The 17,106-nt window shown below is 37.5% G+C and overlaps 1 protein-coding gene across 5 annotated transcripts in view; it reads left to right on the top strand.

Annotated features, from left to right (window-relative positions):
• Window positions 1–17,106, top strand: part of LOC138761905 (contactin-associated protein-like 5) — an 857,011-nt gene that overhangs the window by 429,737 nt on the left and 410,168 nt on the right. For all 5 annotated transcript variants that reach the window (XM_069934856.1, XM_069934855.1, XM_069934854.1 and 2 more), the window contains exons 11-12: window positions 104–210; window positions 5,058–5,177. In XM_069934856.1, the coding sequence (XP_069790957.1) occupies window positions 104–210; window positions 5,058–5,177 (227 nt within the window). The remainder of the gene's footprint in view (window positions 1–103; window positions 211–5,057; window positions 5,178–17,106) is intronic.

Raw genomic sequence — 17,106 nt, 5'->3', positions numbered from 1 at the left:
CTCCTCTGTGCCTTTTCATTTTATTACTGCCGGAATGATGCTGGAAACTTAGTTTATTATTTTTGCACATTTAATCATCTCCTTAATTTTTCTTGCACTTTAGATGCTTGCCAAATTACTGTGAGCATGGTGGAAAATGCTCCCAGTCCTGGAATACATTTTATTGTGATTGTACAGGGACTGATTACACTGGTGCGACTTGCCATAACTGTGAGTAAGGCATAATTTAATTTCACTTCATTGCTTGGCTAAGAGTGTGGGTTTGATGTAGCTAAGTGTGTGAAAGTTCTGATAGGCTAAGCTGCATTTATTATAATGTAAGAATCCCAACAGTAGGCTCAAGGCATAAATAGGTTCAAGGTTCAAAGTTCCTTTCATTGTCACATAATAATAAATGAACATGTGATATATAACCTATACTTCAACTCATGTCTGCCTTAAGGCAAACAAAGAGACACTATAAACATTGCCCGGCACCCAGAACAATAAGAGAAAGAGAAGCAACAGAGAGTCCGTTCAGAGACACTGAGTGTCCATGGATTCACCTCGAGCTCTTCTCCAGCCTCTGCAGCTGCACAGATTCCAGTTTAAATCAGTGACACCCCAAGATCCAGGTCCAAACCTCCAAAACAATCAAGAAGCCTTTAGAGCCCTAGGCCCATTGGGAGTTCTTTCTTGTCCTCGGCACCCTCTCGAATCCTGCTTCTGATATCTGGTTTCCATTTGTCAAACTCCAGAAGAGCGCAGCCTGTGTGGGCCCTTCAACCGTATGTATGCAGTAACCCGCAGCCTGTGTGAGGCCTTCAGCCACTGAGCCTATCGCCGGTCTGCTGACAGGGTAACATTCCTGTCAGGTCATCGCCCATGCTTCTCCTTCTCCATGGGGGCTGCTTTCCCTGTATCTGATGCCCTGTGCTGGTCCGCTGCTCCCCCGCAGTCTGCATGTCTCATGGTACATTTCCAGGATTTTAAAATAAAAAGACTCCCTTGGCTCCTTTAACAGACTGTTTAAAGTTTGTAAGGAGTTATCTGCTGCAGAACTGGGCAAAAGGACCCTGCTGAGCAGGATTGCGTCCACACTCACTGCTCTCCCAGGTCCTCACCAGTAACAATAAAAAGGATAATTACCAAAATATTTATCATTAATAAGAACAAAAAAGGAATCAGTGTTGGAGAGATGCAGAGATGGATATTAATCTTGAATGCCTTGCGACTGTCTTGATAAAAAGGAGGAATGAGTCTGATGCTATGTTTAAGGATGATGAGTTGAAAACTATTGGATTAGGTAACAGTTAAAGATGAAGTATTTTAGAGTGAGCATCTTTAAATGTAAAGAGACAAACAGCACATTCACAGGGGCTTTCAGCCTTCGAGCCCATGCCACCCAAGCACGCCCAATTGACCTACAGTAGATGGGGGGAGGGGCGAGGGGAATGGGAGACTCCAGTGATCCTCCTTGCCACTCTTATAGACCTGTGGATTGACCTCCAATGCATTTCTCTGCAGACTCCTTAAAGAGACCGCTGGATTTGAACCCCAGTCACTATAAAAGCTAACCTTTAAGATAACAAATTACGTAAATGACCAAGTATTTTAAAAAAAGAGAAGAAGATTATCATTATCAATCATCCCTGGCTTTGGGAATAGTGCCAGAAGATTAGAATCCTCTTTACACTGCATTTTTTTTTGAACAAAAGTAATGAATGAACTAAGTAATTACAATCTCATAGTTTAACATGGTAGTGCCACAGTAAGGGAGAGAATAAACCATCATTTAGAAAGGAGCACATTTAGCAGTTCCAATCAGAACAGATTGTCAGGAGAAGGTTATGTCTGAGAAACAATATTGTTTTTTGAGGTTGTTGAGGGCAATGCATTTAAAATAGTCCACATGGATTTCAGCTTGATCCCACAAGGCAGGTTGATCCAGAAAAATATGAGGTAAAATTGGAGAAGATGAAATAACACAAGGGCATATACAAAGGGAGCAATGAGATGCAAGAACAGAGGATCTGTACAGTGCATGTGCACAGATCATTAAGGATTGCAGGACAGGTCAATAACGTGGCTATAAAAAGGTCATGGGATGATTTCTTGATTATTTCTGGCATATGTAACAGCAGGGAATTCATCATAGAAATGTGAACAATGCTGATTAAACCACAGCTTGAGTCCTGTGTACAGGTCTAGTCATTGGCTGACAGCAATAGGGAAGGAGCAGAGGGCATTTGCAAGGCTATCACCAACTAGAAATAGTACCGATAAAAAAAGATTGGATAAACTCAAGTTGTTTCCTTAACAATGATAAATGAATTTTTATCAGTATTTGCAGCTTCTGCTGTAATTCTTACATTCTATAAACCGGTTTGATGTTTAAAGCAGTCAAACCAACCTATACTTGCAGCAAAAGTTTCTGTATCCCCTTGAAATTTATTTTCTTTAAGCATTGAAAAGATGTTTAAAACTTTGGTTTGAATTTTTTTTTGTACAAAGTGGTATTCGTTTTTGGTTACAATCTTCATTTCAAAGATGAAATAGCTATTCCATTTCAATCAATTTTTAAATTTACCTTGTCCTTTATATTCGTGCTTCTTACTTAAAATTACTTAAAAACTGTTGACTCATTTGTAGCTCATATCGTGTCTGATTCTCACATTGCTGGCACCATATGTCATTTAATAACTTTTAGCTGGGTGATCAGGGCTGCACACATTATTTTCAGTGCAATGGGAGATATAATTGAGGTTTATGTATGTTATTGTGATGGGTATAGTAAATAGGAAGAATTGAGTGGCACACTTATGTAGAGGTATAGCACCAGCAACCCGAGTTTGAATCTGCAGTACTGTTTGTAAGGAGTTTGTACATTCTCCCTGTGACCTGCGTGGGGTTTCTCCAGGTACTCTGGTTTTGTCCAACCCTCCAAAAATATACAGGGTTGGTAGGTTAATTGGGTGTAATTGTGTGCCACGGGTTTCATGAGCCAGAATGAGCTTTTCATTAAAATGAAAATTTATAAAAATCTGTTTACCTTAGCAGGGAAATATATTTTAAAAATTGCTGGTAAGATTGAAGGAAAAATGAGGGAATGTAACCAACTGCTACAAAGAAACTCACTCACTTACAGAGCTCAATAAAGCTCTGAGATTTATTGAGGCTGGAAAGGCTTCTTTTATATTGTTGGAGTTCCCACCCTGGCATGAATAATTATAGCAGGCGGGAACATTCTTACATGTGAATACCCTTCTTCCCCAGCCTGTTATTGAGCTGTTAGCTGGGTAGCTTGGCCAACACCATTTTAGGGCTGCTGTCTTGTCCTGCTCCAGCTTTTAACCGGGCTGGTTTGCTGTGTTAAGGGACGTGTTACACTGTGTTATGCTGCTGTTTACAACCATGCACACTGCACGATGTGCCGGCTCGATCTCTGGTGGTGGGCCACTGCAGGAAATTATTTTCACTTAGACAGGATTAGGATCAAGAACTCAGTGTTAGGAAGTGGGGCAGAGATAGGTATCCTCAATATACTGAATGTCAGAATCAGACTTTATTGTCATGAACATGACATGAAATTTGTTGTTTTCCAGCTGTATTACAGTGCAAATATTGCTATAAATTACATTTCAAAAACAAATAGTCCAAGAAAATCTGATAAAGTGAGGTAGTATCTGTTGTTCATTGACATTCAGATATCTGATGGCTGATGGAAAGATGCTGACCTTGTGCTGCTGGCTGCTTGACTCCAGGCTCCTGTACCTCCTTCACAGTGGTAGCTCTTTGGAAGGCATGGCTTGGGTGGTAGGGGTAATTGAGGATAGAGGCTGCTTTCTTAAGACACTGCCTCTCGTAGATGTCCTTGAAGGAGTGAAGTCTGGTGCTTGTGACGTCAGTGCCTGAGTTAAAAACTCTGGAGTTTTTTTCCTATCCTGTGCATTGGCACCTCCATTCCAGATAATGATACAAACAGACAGAATGTTCTCCATGGTACACCAGTAGACATTTTCAAGAGTCTTTGATGACATAATAAATCACCTCAAATTCCTTACAAAGATTAGCCGCTGCTGAGCCTTCCATATGATTGCATCAACACAGAGGTCCCAGGACAGAGATGTTGACACCCAGAAATTTGACGTTCTTGACCGTCTCCACTGCTGATCCCTTGATGAGGACTGGTTTCTATTCTCCTGATTTCCTCCTGAAGTCCACAGTCATCTCCCACTCAATTAGCTGATCCATCTCACTGCTGTACGGTCCCTCTTTTGGCTATGAATCTATGATTCTCCCGACAACTGTGGTGTCTTCGGCAAATTTGTACTTGAAGCTGTATGCACTTGAAGGTGTATGCACTTGAAGGTTCATGCACTTGAAGGTTCATGCACTTGAAGGTTCATGCACTTGAAGGTTCATGCACTTGAAGGTTCATGCACTTGAAGGTTCATGCACTTGAAGGTTCATGCACTTGATGCTTTTCGTTTTTAATGGCTGCTGATCATGGGCTAAAAAATGAGGTAGCACTGTTAAAATTTTCCATCAAAACATTTAACTTTCTTAGCTGAATCTCTCCTGAGATTCCTCCATTCTTTACTTATCAGAGCAAATTCAATTTTCTTTTTAAGGCTAAATGATGGACTCTTAGTGGAAAAACAAATGTGGGCATTTAAGTTGAAAGTATAAAGCACAGGTTCAGCTACATCTGGAATATTTAATCCAATTTTGGCACTTGAATTAAAAAAAATAATAATGTGACTTTCTGGGGGGTTGATGATATTTTTATCAGATTGATCTCAGGATTTGAAGGTTTCACTTGCAGTGTGAGAAGGTGGAATTCTTCATCCATGAAGACAAGAAGGTGAGTGAGATTTTGAAGATCATGCAGTGCTGGGGAAAATATCGACGTTAAATTATTTCCATTTAAAAAAAACATTTATTTTTGATCTGGATTGATTGTAAGCAATTAACCATGCTGGGTAAAATGACTTCTTTCTTTAATAAATTGATTTTTTTTAAAAATCATGTCAATGAACTTGAACTGTACAGATGTCTTACATTTTTTTTTACAGCTGTGCATGAACAGTCATGTGAGGCTTACAAACACAAAGGCCACACTTTAGGTTTCTTCTCAATTGACCCTGATGGCAGTGGCGCAGTAGGACCTCTCGTAGTGTACTGTAATATGACAGGTAAGCTGCTTTGCAATATTCTTGTTCTATAGAAACAATACTGTACACCAAGTTCTTAGTTTAGGAAATCAGTCAAATATCCAACCATTTCTTCTGTCTATGTGAAAAGATCTATCTTTTGTTCAAACTTCTTATTGATTGTTAATGAGGTCGACAGGTAGCGCATGACAATAAAATGCACCAATCAATTGTACACTGAAGGATAAAGGTAGTTAGTTCTGAGGCATTTACAGAGGAGATTATCAGGAGACCCAAAAGACTGTAAATGTTTGGATCTAGGCTTAAAAAAAAAGTTCCTGGAGAAACTCAGCAGGTCAGGCAGCACCTCGAGAGTGAAATTGAGTGTCACCACCTTTCATCTTAACTCAAAATGTCAGCTTCTGTTTCCTTCCACAGATACAGCCTAACCTGCAGAATTCTTCCAGGTCTTTCATAATTTCTGTATTGTGTTCCCAGCAGGGAGGTGTGCCACTAGAACATCAACCAATATCTCAGTATCAGTACTTCAATATCTACAACCTTTATGAAAGTTCTGTACCATCTTAAATATTGAGACAGTAGAATCAGTCGCAGTTAACTTTCCTCTATTTTCACTCTCTGAGAGATATGCTTCATACTTATTCAACTTTTTTAAGTACTTTAATTTCCTTGACTTTTGCAAAAATAACTTGTTAATTAAAAAAACCCTTCGAAGTCATTATTAAATTCAAAGAATAGATGTGGTTTTACAATTGATACCTTTGGCTATTAATAGTTTCAGAGTAAGTTTTCACTTGTATCTACAGAATCCAGTAAGAATAAATGCCAAGTACTTCCGTTATTGCCGTGATCAGGGATGTTAAATTCTGATAGTTCGCCATTCGGCATTTTTACACAGAAACTTTGGAGTTATTCGAAAAAAAATTAGCATACTTACCTCCGGTGATGCCCAATGTGGTGGTTTACACAAGAACATTTAGAGCACTTTTATACAGCCTTCCTGTGTGGCAGAGTTTGTCAAAGGGGGCTTGTTTCTTACAGAGTGGCTGCAGTCATTTTACACTGCAGCCATTCCGTGGGGGTCCCAGTGGAAAAATTATGGGATGGAATTTACATAATAAATTCTGTCTTGACATTTCTACACTACAACCTGAGCAGAAAATTTCCTGAACCTTTCTGCTCTTCAGCGGCTGTGTAAAAGTGCCTGTTAGTGCTCTCAAATGCTCACAGAATACAATGAGTTGAATGAGAAATATATATTTGGGAGTGGGGGAGGCAATGGGATTGGATGGCTTAGACTTCTGATGTATATTATAAATGGGAGTACTCAATCTTAATGCTGTCTGTTACTAAATGCATTTAAGGCACAGATAGGTTAGGTTTTAAGGCTTGCCATAATCTGGGATACAACTTCAATGCTATATTGACAGAGTACCGTACTGTCCAAAGTCCTCTCTTATGAATGAAATTTGAATCTAATCCCTATCTACTTTCTCAGGTCTATATAAAAGATTACTTGCTATCATTCCAAAGAAAAGTAATAGAGTAAATACCAATGTCCTGATCAATATTTATCCCTTAACCAACCCTCTGATTACCATTTTTTTTAAATTAGACATACAGAACAGTAACAGGCCCTTGTAGCCCACAAACCCATGCCCCCCAAATATACTAATTAACTCACAATCCCTGTATATTTTGAAGGGGTGGGAGGAAACCAGAGTACCCAAAGGAAACCCATGCACTGTTGGGGAGAACATACAAATGCCTTACAGATAGCGCTAGATTTGAACCTGAGTCGCTGGCACTGTAACAGCATTGCGCTAACAGCTATGCTAAGTTTGCCTCCATTGTTATTGTTTTCCTCTTTGTTGGAACTTTCTCTGCACATCCTGGACAATGCAATAATTTGGACAATGGATAATTTGGATAATGCAAAACTTCTATAGTAATGAATCTTCAAAAATATCTCAATACCTTTACAGCATTCTAGAATCATCTGAAAGGAAAATGAATGAGATCAGGCACACTATTTAGATGTAGCTAAGAGTTCCATGAAGTGTGACTACTAATGCATATTGTAAATGGGAGTATTCAACCTTAATGCTATCTGGGTCTAAATGTATTTAAGACACAGATAGGTAGGATTTTGAATCATAGGGGTTAAGGGAATAGGCAGGTAATGGAGTTGTATCCATGGCCAGATCAGCAGGGATTAAATTTAAAGGTACGATAGTTCTGCTCCAACTGTACATACTACCAGTGAGGCTCCAGTTCGAGTACTGTATGAAGTTCTGGCCTCCATACCTGATGGGAGAGGAAATATTGGTATTGGCAGTACCGAAGTAGTTCACCAGGTTGATTCCAGAGATGAAGGGGTGAGCCTATGAAGAGAGCTTTAGTCATCTGGGACTGTGCTTGTTGGAACTTAGAAGCATAAGCTAGGATTTTATAAAACCATGAATTTACCAATAGAATAAATAAGATAGAAGCAGGAAAGTTGTTTCCATCAGGTAGTGAGACTAGAACTAGAGAACTTAGCCTCAAGATTTTGGGAGTAAATTTAAGACAGAGATGAGAAGGAGCCTAGCAATTAGTGAATGTGTGGAATTCTCTGTCCAAGGAAGCAGTAGAGGTTGCCTCATTCAATCCATTTAAGACACAGGTTGACAGATTTTGAGCAGTCAGGAAATTAAGAGCCATTGGGAAAAGATGTGTAAGTGTAGATCAGCCAGGATTTCATTGAATGACAAAGCTGACTCGACGGGTTGGATGCCAACTTCTGCTTCGATTTTCATATGTTCTGCCAGAAAGTGGAAAGCAAGTATGGGTCCAGAAACACAGTTGTTAAATTACAGCAGTTCACAACTTTTAATCTAGAAACTTGAATTCCCACCTTGGGAGAAACTGAGATTAAAATTAAAATAATTAATTAAAAATCTCTACAATTCAGTGTTCAATAGTTTGAAATCCAAGAATAAAAAAGGTTAATAACCTTGAGATTATATAATGAAATTGAAATGTAATGTGGCTGTTGAATCATTTAAAAAAAAAACTGACCAGAGGGAGATTTACCAAAAGTTCAATTGGTGATATTATTGTTCACTTATTCTTGGAAGGCTGATGCCCCTGAGAAGATCAGTATTTCTTTCACTGACTCTTATAAGTCAGAAAGAGGTGTGATAAATCTGGGTGCTTTCCCCAAACAACCAGAGAGTGCATCAACTACAGCAAAATGGAATTGGAGTGACACTTAGGTCAGACTAATGGTGAACTGTAAAGTATGTTAATCAAGCTATCTTTTATGAAGAAGACACAAAAATGTTGGAGAAAATCAACAGGGTACACAACATCCATACAAAATAAAAAGCAGTCATAATTCGAGCCTGAAAATCAAGGGGAATGAATAGGTGTGGGGTGGTGAGGAACAACCACTTTAATTCTACCCACCAGTGCCACTCTGATCTGTCTGTCCACAGCCTGCAAAATTCAGGCCATTAGAAAGTTGGAGAAACAACACCTAATTCTCCATCTCAGGAGTTTCCAACCAGACAGCATCAATGTCAACTTTTCCAATTTCCATTAACCTCCCTTTGCTGTGTCCTTTTTGCTCACCCCTCTCTCTCTTCCTCCAGTTCCCCAACTCCTTTCCTTCCTTTTGTTAGAGAGCGATCCTTCTGCTCTCTTCCCTTAACTCCTCAGTTTCTTTCTCTTCTATCCTCCCACCTCTATCCATGCATTTCCACTTACCTGTTAACCTGTGCTCTTCCCTTCTTTCCCATTCAGGCATCTGCCTGTTTTTCAGCACTTCTGACAAAGGGTTCAGGCTTGAAACCTTGACTACCTTTTAATGCTGCATGACCTGCTGAGTTTTTCCTGCACGTTTGTGTGCTGCATTAGACCCCACCATCTGCAGATGTTCTTGTTTACAGTCCTTAACATACATTATTTTTGGAGTAGGTCATTTCTGATCATTTCTTGAAATCAATTGGTTTTGCTATCAAGGTGGAGGTGTGAAATTAATACTTCCTTTCATAGTACAGATTCAAATCGGATTAGGTGGTACAGTTAGTGTGGCACAACACTTTTAGAGTACCCAGGTTCCAATCCACCACTGTTGCTAAGGAGATTGTTCATTGTTCATTCTCGTGACCTGCATGGTGTGATGTTTCTTTTATTGTAATAAAGAAACTTTGGTTCTTTTGTATTAATTATATTTTATTAACAACTCACGATCTTCTAGGACATCCATTTTGTATCTAACCCGGGTGGAGCATTTGTTTCTGACACCCTCTAGTGGTCAAGAGGATCACGGACTCCCAACGACCACATCCCCTTTCCTTAAGATGTTCAATTTAGCAACATTGCACAGTAATACAGTATTCATTTTAATCTAAAGTTAAACACAAACATTAACCACACAAACTTTTTAAGTGTGCAGATCTTTATCTTTTAGATTTTCAGGTGCTTTAATAATGTGTGTGGATCTTCTCAACACAGATGCATGTGTCTACTCCGCTGCTCCACTACTGTCTCGCACTGGAGATGTTTCCTCCGTTGCTGTGCAGGCTGGATCTTCTGCATTTGTATGTTCTTGCAGCACCTCTTGCATTTTCAGCAGACTTTTTCAATTCATCCTCAGTATTTGCTCATCCTCTGTTATGACAGTACAAGATTTTGGATTTAGTTTCTGCAGAATAGTGGCTTTCTTGTCCCAGGTGTTGGAATCTCTGAGTCTCATTGTGTCATGTAGTGCCAGTGGCCCTAAGCTTCTTGTTGACTTGCCATAGTTTGTTTTTTGTCTTTTTTGCAGACGTTTTTGTTTCTGTTTGACCTCTCTGTTCTTGTTTGAGTTTGCAGAGGAGTGAAGTGTGGTGCATAGTCTACATCACATCAGGAGCTCAGAGGGTGACACACCATGTTGAAGTAGTGAAGCTTGGTAACTCAACAGACCTAAATAAGGATCTGAACCACTGTCTTCTGCTTTTTTGAGCAACTGTTAAACTGTTAAACTATGTGAACTCCTTTCTCTTCTTTGGCATTTGACTGGGGATGCGGAGGACTTGAAGTCACACATGCCGAAAATCAAACTCTTCTGGAATTCTCTACAACTGTAGCATGGTCCATTGTCACTATAGACAATTTGAGGAATTTCATGTCTTGCAAAGATTGATTTCATTTGTTTGATCATGCTGGCAGCAGATATGTTGTAAATTAGTCCCATCTCAGGACAGTTTGATAGATAGTCAATAACCAGCAGGTAATTCTTTCCATCCAGGTAGAACAGATCAATGCCAACATTCTGCCATGGCTCCTCTGGTAAGTTAATTATGGTCATGGGTTCCTTTGACTGCTTTGCGTGATGTTTCAGACAGGTCTCACTGCTTGAGACCATTCTGTCATGTCAGCATTTATCCTGCCCAATAAGCAGCAGTTCAGTTCTGACCCTCCTCTTGCATTTTTCCATCCCAAGGTGCCCCTCAGCCATCCTTTTCAGCATCTTGTCTCAGTGATTGAGGAATGATAATTCTGCTCAGTCTGAGTAGAAGCTCATTGACAATACTCAGCTCAGCTCTGATGTTATAGTATTGCTGACATTAACCTCGAAGCCAACCTTCATTCAGATTCTTGATGACCTTTGATGTTCTTTTCTGTTTCAGCTGTGATCTGTTTGGATTTCATGTCAGATACAGGAAGAGATTCAATGATCAGATCCACATCTGTCTCTGTGGAACTCTTATTGTGTGCTCCACCCTCTTGCCCTGGACAACGCATCCGCCAGCCCAATATGCACTCAATACTGGTGTGTACACCAATTCAAAGTCATAATGTTGTAGCTTCATCATCTGTCTTTGGATTCGAAGCAACATCTTACTGAGATTTTTCTTGATTATTGCTATTAATGGCTTATGGTCTGTCTCTCCTGTGAATGTTGGTAGACCATACACATAACTGTGGAATTTCTTGAGTCCATAGACCAGACATAGGCACTCTTTCTCTATCTGTGCATATGAAAATTCAGATGTGGTCTTGATGGGCATGTGACTGGCCTCCAATCTTCTCCATGAAGTCGTATGATGCGTATTCCTTCTTTTGAAATGTCTATAGATATATTTGTACTTCTGGATGGGTCAAAGAACGTCAAAGCCATCGGTTCTGTAGTCGGTATGGTCTTCAGTTGTCCCCATTCTTCCTCATGGTTGGCCAGCCACTTGAATTCACATTTGTCTTGTAACAGCTTCCTTAGGGATGTTATTTTTGAAGACAGGTTTGGAAAGAATTTACTAATGAAATTGATCTTTCGCAACACTCTCAATATGTCTTTTTTGTCAGTGGGTCTGGGCATCTCTAGAATTGCTTTCACCTTGCTCTTGTCTGGCTCCACACCTGCCTCCAGCAGCTAATCTCCCAGAAATGTAATTTCCTTCACACCAGACTGACATTTTGCTCTATTTGGCTTGAATCCATCCTTCTGGATGCATTATAGCACTTTGATGAGCCTTTTGTTGTTCCTGTGTGGATTCCCATAGGATCATGTCATCCATGTACACGCGTACCCTATTTATGCCTTCTATGATGTGCTCCTTTGTCCTGTGGAGCACTTCCAGAGCTGAGGAATCTCTAAAAGGCATCCTTAAAGAGGAGTATCAGTCAAACATTGTTTTGAATATACAGTATTTTGTGCTATCTTCATGAAATTTTTAATTGTTGGAAGCCCTGGGATGCATCCATTTTGGTGAAAAACTTTGCACCAGCCAACTCGTAATATCATCCCTGGTTGGTATCTGATAATGTTACCTCTTTATATTGGCTTTCAAGTCTTTTGGGTCCATGCCACATGTGTAGGTCACCATTCTTTTTGACACAAACCTTTGAATCACATATTCTGTAGGCTCCTCCACTTTCTTTATGACACCTAATGACGTCTTTCAGTCGAGTTCCTGCTTGAGCTTGTCTTTAACTGTAGGTAAATGGTAGAAAACAAACCCCTTGAACATGTCTGTTCTGTGCATTGGCGTTATAAATGTGAATCATCCTCTTGACTAGGCCTAAGTTTTCACAGGCTTTGTCAACAAGCAGTGGGTCATGTCCATATGAGACTACTGCAAACATGAGGTGATGCTCTTGACCTTAAAATTTCACTTTGAGGCTACATGTGCCTTTCATGTCAATGTGCTGTCCATTGTAGGCCTTGAGCTGAACAGAATTTGAGGTGGATGTATGGTTTTATCTTAATTGCCCTGATATCAGGCTCACAGACCAAACTGGATTTTCCCCATATGTCCAGCTTGAAAGGAATATCTGCTGCATTTACATGCAATGGCACCGTCCACTTGACCTGCTAAACTCTGTTCATGCTTGGCTGAGGATCTGATTACTTCCTGTGCTATCATCCCCATGAAGAATGTATCATTGAGGGCTATTGTTTCTATAGTGTTCATACTTTGTTTTGTTTCCCTTTGGGAAAAAAACATTGCTTTCCATAGTGATTCTGTCCTTTGCACTTGTTATAGACTTTTCCACAGGGCGGGTATTATTCTGGTCCATATTGAGCACCACATCATTTACAATTGAATGTCTCTGTCTTTTTGTTGTTTCCTGTGTCTCATTCTCTGTGTATGCGTCCAGATGCTGTGCCTTCATTTTCACCTGTCCTTGCACTTCACTGAACTTTTTCGCATGCTGCAGAGCTAATTCACTGGGGTGGCATCTCTTCACAGCTCCAGCTAAGGCAAGCTCTGTCTCACGTAGAAACCCCTCTCTCACTTTCTTATCAATAATTCCAAAGACAAATCCAAAATTGCATATTCTTGCTTTCAATTTCAAGTCTGTTTAAAACAGTATCAAAACTTTTTGCCTGCAGCCGTGTGTGATGGTGATTTATCTACAAGTTGTTGAATTCCAAAGAAGAAACTATGTGACAGCTTATTTTTATGATTGGTAGAGTTCATAGAAGGGCAAGTGGTCATTGTCACAGATTCAGTGCATGGAATTAAAGGCATTTAAATCAGAAGTAAAGAGGTTGAGAAATCCAAATCGTATCCTCAACCAAAAATGACGATAAGCACATTTCCCACATCTCTGATAGTGGTGGATAAAGAAATTAAAGATATGAAAGTTCACCTGTTGTGAAGAAATGTTTGTCCTGTAATGATAAGCATGATTTGTAAAAGTATGCACAGATAGAAAAGAAAACCCATGGTGAGAAAATTGCATTTTTGAAGAAAAATTAAATATATTTTGGCTGTCTGTGTAAAGGACACATTGGCAAAATATGAAAAAGTGACTCAGCTGTGATACATATAGTCAAAAACATCCTAAGTTATTACACATCTTCGAGGAAAAGAAGAATACGGAAAAGGAACAAACGTCAAGGAAAGAAGATGATGAAAGCCATGCTAAAGCTGGTCTTATTGGGGCCAGTGCAGATCACTGCAAACTCTCAATAGTGCCTCTACCATTTAAGACCAAGGATAGGAATGCAACAGTCATTCACATGCATTTCTTGACCTTGGAAGCACTGTGTCACCTTGCACTGTGAGCCCAATGAAAAAGTTTAATCTTAAAATAGCTCTGAGATAGTAATGCTAATTGGTTTAGCTGTACCCAATAGAAGTAATACCAAGGGTATGACACTATCAAAACTATGGATGGACAATCAATGGACCATTAGAAAAAAAGAATGATATGTCTCAGAAGTGTCAATATGATATCTGTTGTGAATGATATGTCTCAGAAGTGTCAATATGATATCTGTTGTGAAACTCAACAAACTATTGAACCAATCGTTCAAGGCAGACTTTCCTGAACGCATCGATAACGACCTAAAACCCTCAAAAGAATACAAATAAATTTTAGAAAATTTTGTTGACAAAAATAAATCAAGAGCATCTAAACCAGCACTGAAGGAATTGTTTTCATTAAAAATGGATGAAAATGAAGTGTGAGAAGATGCTGCAAATACTGCGGATGATTATTCCTGTGAAGAAAAATCTGGGGAAGGGATGAAACAAATGTCTGGAAACAAATCTGAAAGTAGCTTTCAGATGCACCAGCAAACAAGATAAAGGTCAAGGTTCCATTATTGTCATATAATACTATATTTAGAATGTAACATACATGAAATACTTTGACTTTCGTCTACTCTAAGGCAGACAGAGTCGTCACGTTGTCCAGCGCCCCTCACAGAAACCTACAGCAAGTAATCTTCCTAGGCGGTCTCCCCTTCAAGTACTGCTCAAGTCTGTGCTGACTTAGCTTACGGGATCAGACAATCTCATGCATATTCAGGCTATTAGGCAAGATCAATGAAGAAAGCTTGTAGCATGTTTTAACACAGAAAATTGCACTAATGGTATAAAGGAACATTGACAATATGGTGCAATTGCCTTCAGAGTACAAAATGTTGAAAAAGGACATGAAATATTGGATATTCCAGAAAACAGTGACCTAAAGGGTTTTAACTTTGCACTTGGAAAGAAAACTGAATCTGATGATTCTTCAGTTTTGAAAATAACCAAGAGAGAAGATTAGAGAGCAGTTGTCAAGAATGGAGAATTGTTTTTAATAGCTGCTAAAGAAATAAATGTAGTTATTGAAAAATAGAATTAAGGCTTATCAAATACATGCAGTAGAAAGAGGAGATTCATTTTTTTGAAAGAGAACAAGTCATTGTTTAATAAGACAAGACAACTGTTAAACAAGAAAACTTGCAAGTGGATTAACATTAAAAATGTATTTTCAAACAGACCAATTGCCATAAATCTGTCTTTTACAAGAGGCTTTAATGGTTGACTTTCACTTTTAAAAAATATTTACCTGATGTATTACTATGTTTGATTTTTTTCTTCTTTGCAATGGTTATTATTATTTTAAGATATAATAATTAGGGGCCAGTATTGTAAGGGTTAAAAATGACCTGCAAACATCTTTGCAAATAACCAGTTGGCGAATATTGTTCATGAATTCCATAAATATATCTCCATAGTAAAAGCCTTTAACCCAAGGTCTCTTTCTGCATGTTTTTTTAGAAAATTTTAATTATCATTTGTATCAATACAGATTTAAAATATCAATGAATATAACATTAATCATTTGATCGTACATAGTGAGACAAAAAGAGGAACTTTTAAATTTTTTCCCCAACCCCCCCAAAGAAAGAAAAAAAAGAAACACCTTCCACTACATATACAATAGCATTAGCATTTATACATGTATTAATTAACTATTAATATAATTTCTAATTGAGAGGAGTGGATAAGGTGAAAGAGGTGGACGGAAATTTATTCATAAAATCCATGTATGGTTTCCAAATGCTATAAAAATTTTCAATTTGATTTCTTAAACTAAGGTATACAATTTTGCATTTCACTATGCCATCTACTTAATAATACTTCATTATCAGCTTTCCATAATATTGCTATACATTTCTTTGCAGTCGCTATTGCTATACTTAAAATTTTTTCTTGCCGTTTATCCAATTCCAATTTTGTATCCCCCAATTTTAAAAAATTATTGGATCTTCTGGTATAGTATCTTCATAATTTGTCATAATAATAGACTCAAATTGTTCCAAAACCTTTCCACTTCTTCACAAAACCATACCAAATGTAAAAAAAAAAGTCCCTATTTCTTTTGTACATCAAAAACACTTACTTGAATAATTAGAGTTAAATCCATTTAATTTATATGGAGTATCACATAATTGACGTAGAAAATTATATTGAACCATTTGGTATCTAGCATTAACTGTATTCATAACACTTCCTTGACACAATTTTGACCTCTTGAAATTCTGCGTTTAAATCTTTCTCCCATTGCATTTTTGATTTATATAAATCTTTTTATTTGTGGTTTCTTGTAATTTTATATATATATAAGTAATAAATTTCTTGACCATGAATGTATCTGTTATTATATCTACAAATTGACTGTTTTGGAAGTTTAAAATCTGTTCTCAATTTCTTTTTTAAATATGATTTTAATTTATAATTTGCAAAAAATGTATTTTTATGTATATTGAATTTATCTTTAATTGGTCCAAGTTAAAAAAAAATCCTAAAAAAAACAATCTTTTATCCTATCTTTGCTTCTACTATACAAATTATCAAATAAAGAATCATTCAAAGTAAAAGGATTTTGTTTTAACAACATTTTTGGTAATTAATAGTTTTAATTATTCTCTCAATTTGAATTCCATTCCATATTTTTAATAAATATTTTAAAACTAATGTTTCCTTTGTTCCTTTGAACTATTCCATTTGTATAAAATTTGCTCTGGAATAAATTCACCAATTTTATTAATTTCAATCTGAACCCAAGTTGCTTTTTCACTCCTTTGATAACAGGAGGGATAAAAATCTCAAATGAGCTGCTTTAAAATAATTCTTAAAGTTAATCTTAGTCCACCCTGATAAAATTTCCACATTAATTTTTACAAACCAGTTCTTGACATCTTGTCCTTCCAAATAAATTCTTATATTATTTGATTCAAACTTTGAAAAATAAAATGATTCTGGTACATGAATGGGTAGCAATTGAAATAAATATTGTATTCTCAGAAAAAAAAATCATTTTAATACAATTCACTCATCCTATTAGTGTTATTGGCATATCTTTCCATCTTATCAAATCCTCTTACAGCTTTTTTTTATAATGGCAAATAATTTAACAAATAAATTATTTATATATGTATTAATTTTTATTCCTAAATATTTAAGTGCATAATTTTTCAATTTAAATTTTGTCAATCTTTTACACTAAGAGTAATCCATATCCACCATAGGCATCACCTCACCTTTATCAACATTGATTTTATAACCCGATACTAGTCCGCATTCTTTTAATCTCTCATTCAACTTATTTAACAATATTTCTGGTCTCATTAAATATACTATAATATTATCTGCAAATAAACATTTTTATGATCCTTATTACCTACTTTAAATCC

The sequence above is a fragment of the Narcine bancroftii genome, chromosome 4 (assembly GCF_036971445.1).
Source record: "Narcine bancroftii isolate sNarBan1 chromosome 4, sNarBan1.hap1, whole genome shotgun sequence".
NCBI classification, from domain to species: Eukaryota; Metazoa; Chordata; class Chondrichthyes; order Torpediniformes; family Narcinidae; genus Narcine; species Narcine bancroftii.
Note: the sequence above shows the minus strand (reverse complement) of the source record. Positions and strands in the feature narration are given on the sequence as shown.